The sequence below is a fragment of the Eucalyptus grandis genome, chromosome 11, assembly GCF_016545825.1.
Source record: "Eucalyptus grandis isolate ANBG69807.140 chromosome 11, ASM1654582v1, whole genome shotgun sequence".
In the NCBI taxonomy this organism is placed as follows: Eukaryota; Viridiplantae; Streptophyta; class Magnoliopsida; order Myrtales; family Myrtaceae; genus Eucalyptus; species Eucalyptus grandis.
Genome location: NC_052622.1, coordinates 21,729,256 through 21,734,073, shown reverse-complemented (window position 1 = coordinate 21,734,073; position 4,818 = coordinate 21,729,256). Strand labels below are relative to the sequence as shown.

General features: G+C 40.0%; 1 protein-coding gene across 1 annotated transcript; it reads right to left on the bottom strand.

Moving 5' to 3' along the window:
* Positions 1-105: 105 nt before the first annotated feature.
* LOC120289828 (putative disease resistance protein RGA3) lies at positions 106-1,171 on the bottom strand. The gene is made up of 2 exons (XM_039305183.1): positions 229-1,171; positions 106-119 (listed from the first exon to the last, which is right to left on the bottom strand). Exons 1-2 carry the CDS (start codon positions 1,169-1,171, stop codon positions 106-108), a joined length of 957 nt encoding a protein of 318 aa, XP_039161117.1.
* Positions 1,172-4,818: the final 3,647 nt, after the last annotated feature.

The following is a 4,818-nucleotide window of genomic DNA, read 5'->3' as shown; positions in this document are numbered from 1 at the left end:
AGACTTCATCCGATGAATTCCACTCTCCGAGGAGACTTTTCTGCTTCGTGGTCAACCACAGACATCGAAGGTTGATCATCCTATCCATCTCTTGAGGCAATTCCTCTAGTCCTGAGCACCTGAAGACAGATAAAAACAGCAAACTATGCAGCTTACACGTAGCATCCGGCAGTTTCTTCATCCGGAAGTTACCCCCAAGGCTAAGCACTGTGAGATGCTTTAACTTGCCTATGGAACTTGGTAGCTCTTCAAAGCTGGAAAAGGACAAGTGCAAAAACCTCAAGTACTCGCACTTAGACATGCTGTCAAGATCTCTTGTATTGCACGTGTCCCGGGACACACAGTTAATCATTCGCACTCTGTTCGACTTTAACCTGCTCAAGAATGGTGGGGATTCGTTCTCTTTCAATTGCCCTGACGAAACAGTTTGCAGTAACGAAACATGTCGAGTTCTCTCTGGAATTGTCTGGGAACTATGACTAAGCATGGCGTAATCGATTTGTTCCATTGACACTGATGATGCTAGATCGTAAAGTAAATCATGCATGTTAAAAGCGAGAGATGAACCACTCTGCCAGGCTACTTGGAAGAAGGATCTGGACCACAACTCTTTCAAGTACTTGTCACAGGTGTCTTCAGGAGTTCTGTTTTCATTTGATGGGGGAACGAGCCCATGTGCTGTCCAGAAATAAGCCATAGGTAGATTGTTCATGATGCTGCCTCTAGGAATAAGTGAACAGAGGGCAAAACATCGTTTTAATTGGGATGGCAAATACATGTAACACAGTTTCAGGATGCATAGAACATCCTCCTCCGTCTGTATGGATCTACACATATCATCATCTCTTACCAGCTCCCAAAATTGTTCGTCGTCCTTCGAGTACAGTAGGCCACCCAACATCTTCAAAGCCAAAGGGACTCCCCTGCATTTTCCTACAATCTCATCCCCGATCTGGAGGAGATGCGGGCTCATTTCCCATTCGGTTTGGTCAAATGCCCATGTCTTGAACAAGGACATAGAGTCTTCATGTGAAAGGCCCTGCAAGTTGTACACCAGTAGAGAATTTGTGACGATACGTACATTCTTATCTCGCGTGGTCATAATAACCTTGGTTCCATTGGCAGCTTCGGCCAACTGAGACCTCAAATAATCCCAATCAGCCCAATTCATTTCCGCACATCATCTAGGACCAGTAAGAGCCTGCAGCGACTTATAACGCCCCTCAGAAGAGTCTGCAACTGGGGAAAGTCCAAGTTGTTCAAACTTTGGCCAAGTTTACTCTGGATGATCCTTTCCATGATCAGCCTCACATTAAAATCACCAGGCATGCTCACCCAAGTTGTCAAAGCAAAGTGTTCTCGCACTCTAACATCTTCGGATACCAATCTAGCAAGTGCAGTCTTGCCCAAACCTCCGATTCCAACAATGGGAATCACGGAAAGGTTTGCCCCATCTCTAGGCGGATCTTGCTGCATCAACAGCTCAGTTATCTTATCTTTATCAGCATCCCTCCCAATGATGGGATCAAAGCTTCCCACCAAGTTGGGTTTCAATTCTCTCACTCTCGCTCCTTCTACACTGCTATCACAGGCTCGCTTGCTGAGACCTAACCCCTCAATCTCACCAACCATCGGCTTCAATCTTCCTCCTATCTCACTAATCTTTTTCCCCATTTTCAGATGGAATGTGAAGGGATTGGAACGAGAAAAGAAGTGGCGTACCTTGCCGTGTTTTTGTTGTTGACCATTCAGTTTCTTCCTCAAGGCTTCACAACGGACATCATCAAGCAAGTCCTCGACATCATACAAGACATCTTTAAGCTGCTCTAACCACGCTCTGAGCTTGTAGTTATTCCCCTGTTTCTCTTCAGCATCCAAGAGCACCCCCTTAATGGAAGCCAGAGCGTATTGAAGCTTCCTCAGCTTGGCTTCAGTGCCATCATCAACCAAGGCATCTTCTTGAAGGGCAAGAGCCCAGCTTCTGCAGGACCCTCTCGGTGATGCCATAGAGCACTGAACTCGCCATGTCTTTTCTTCTTTCCGGTTTGTGTTTGGAGAGGTCGTGCTGGTCAAGAGTTATTGGGTCGCTTTTATAAACTTATTCCTAGCTCTTTAACGCTGTTAGTTTTTCTTTCTTGACGCCGTGGCCTCTGGAGTCTCACGTCATGATGCTCGCGTCATACAAGATCTCCACCATTTAAGGCTTAACCTTTTCACAAAAACTGATTGGAATTCTACATTTCTTGATTGAAGAGCACATGTGAGACGCACTATATCAAAAGCAGACAAGTATTAAGCTTTTTTTATGCAAGAAGTAGGGCCATCCCAGATGCGAATCCACCCAAGAGCTAAATAGTAAATGATTAAAACACTGACATCTGAGGTTGTCTTTTGACGCGAATTAAATGAAATGTCTTTTGAAGATAACAATAATGAGCATACATTGTATACCATTAACTTAAATAAGTCCCAGGAAATGTACTCTGAAAATGTAAGAAGATGATATCTGTGTGGAACTAAAATATGTAAGTTAACGTTTTCTTGAGTTGTATCGTTGCCTAAACTCCAAAGCTAAGGAGGCCGTGAATTAAAAAAGCCACTATCGGCCACCGACACTTCTTTGGAAGCTGTCCTTGGCCATAATAAAGTGAGTCATATCCCATCCGAGTCGTCAAGAAACAATTTGATTTGTGAAGATAAGAGATTCCAACATAAGAGATTCCCATTCCGCATCTTTATTTTTTATTTATTGACGAAGTCAAGGACCCTGATCTAGTGATCTTCTTTTTGTGATTCAAGACTTGGTGCACAAGTTGATCTTTGTTCTAGCTTTATCTGCCAAATTCGTTGCCCTCACAGGAAGAGAAAGGAGGTCTTCATTTGATGACAACTAGTGCTTGTGTTCTTCGGGTTAGAGCACCCTAATGAGCGGTCTAAATAAGACCCCTACAAGTCAACTCCGATAGACCGGTCAAAATGAGCCTTAAACCTATATATGACCGATTTAAAATATAAATAGGTAATGTAAATGGATTACATATTGGTCACTTATATCTTGAAAAGACCGTTCAAGAAAATATTTTCAAATGATTTTGATAATGTCCAAACCATCATTAGTATATTACTTCCTATGAAAATGCAGATATTTGGACCAAAGGACTACATAACATCTATGGTGTGATTCATCGGAAAGAAGTTCGTAAATATCCTGTTATGACAAACAACACTAGTCAACCTAAAAGATCGGTTGTTGATGATGTTTTATGTCGAAACTATAAAGATCGAGATTGATGAGGTGATGTAACAACCAAGTACATCTAATGATGTTTATTAGGTCAGCTAAGAAACTATTGAAAGACTTGGATTTGCACAACAGCAAAATCTAGATAAGGCATGTAGTAAAGTAGCTAGGTCGTTGTGAGTCAATCGAGACAGTAGTGAGAAAGATAGCAACAATTGTCATTTTTGGTTTGTCTGCGCGGAGGTTAGAGGATAGAAGTTGTATAGGTGGTACCTTCCCAAGACAATAGCTCAATGAAAACTCCCAATGTCTATTTGTTTCCTAATTCATTTGAAGAATATAAAAGATAAGACCATAAAGAATCGTAGAGAGTGCAACACATAAGATCAAAAGTTCACCTCCTGTTGTTCTTATTTGTAAGCTCTTTGTTATACTGTTTGATATTCATGTTGTTCGACAATTGAGCAAGGGATTAAGTGTACAAGTGTAAGAGTAGCAGTTGGGTCTAGATAGTGGTATCTATTGTGTAAAGAATCGGTGCTAGCTATTTGTAACTTTTCAAGTATATTGTTAGTGAAATCCAACCCATCTTGAGGCTATTAGTCTAAAGAGTAGACATAAGCTTGTGGATAAAGCCAAACCACTATAACTCTCTATGTCCCACTATTTACATTTCATTTACATACATTGGCATACAATTAATTAATATTTTCGTAAACATTGGGTTGAGCTCATCTTTATTTAGAGATTAGCTAATTTCCTAAAAAAGATCATCAAAGTTCGAAACTAATCTATTCATCCCCATCTAGGTTGTATTATTAGTCACTAACAATTGGTTATCGGAGTTTTGTTGCTCGTTATCTGAAGTGTATTTCTTATGAGTATAAAGATCCTTTATTATGGCTAACCTTGGCAATTTCTTTACCAACAATGCTCAAGCTCTAACAAGCCACCATACTTTGACAGAAGAAACTATGGCTATTAGAAGCAAAAGAAGCTGGTAACAATACAAAAGTAGCAACCATCAACAATATAAAAGAAGCTTGAAAAAAGCTACTATTAATGCCAAAGCTAAATATCTCCTATATTATGCACTATCACCATCTAAATTTAACAAAAAAATTTCTTGTGACATAGCAAAGGAAATCTAGGACCGCATTATGCTGACATTTGAAGGAACATAAAAAGTTAAAGAAAGAAAGCTGAACATCCTCCTCGGAAGCCATAAGTTGTTAAAAATGAATTTTGATGAAATAGTAACTTGATGTTCACACGATTCATTGAAATAGTGAACGATCTTGCTCTTCAAGAAAAGATTTATACCAATGCTGAGAAAGTGAACAAGCTATTATGAGCCTTGCCCAAAGAATAGAGTACCATGAAAGAGCTCATTATGAGAAACCATGAGGATTCAACCAATCACAATGGATGAACTTATAGGAACATTCATGTTCTATGAAGTTGAATTCCAAAATGAGAAAAGTAGCTCAAAAGGTAAGAAAGTCAATGCGTTTAAAGCTAATCATGATGATACAAGTGGAGAAATATCCTTTAATGAAGAAGAAAGTGATGAAGAT

Coding starts and splice junctions, on each gene's coding strand:
- LOC120289828 (XM_039305183.1), bottom strand. CDS start 1,171: ATGAATTGGGCTGATTGGGATTATTTGAGGTCTCAGTTGGCCGAAGCT.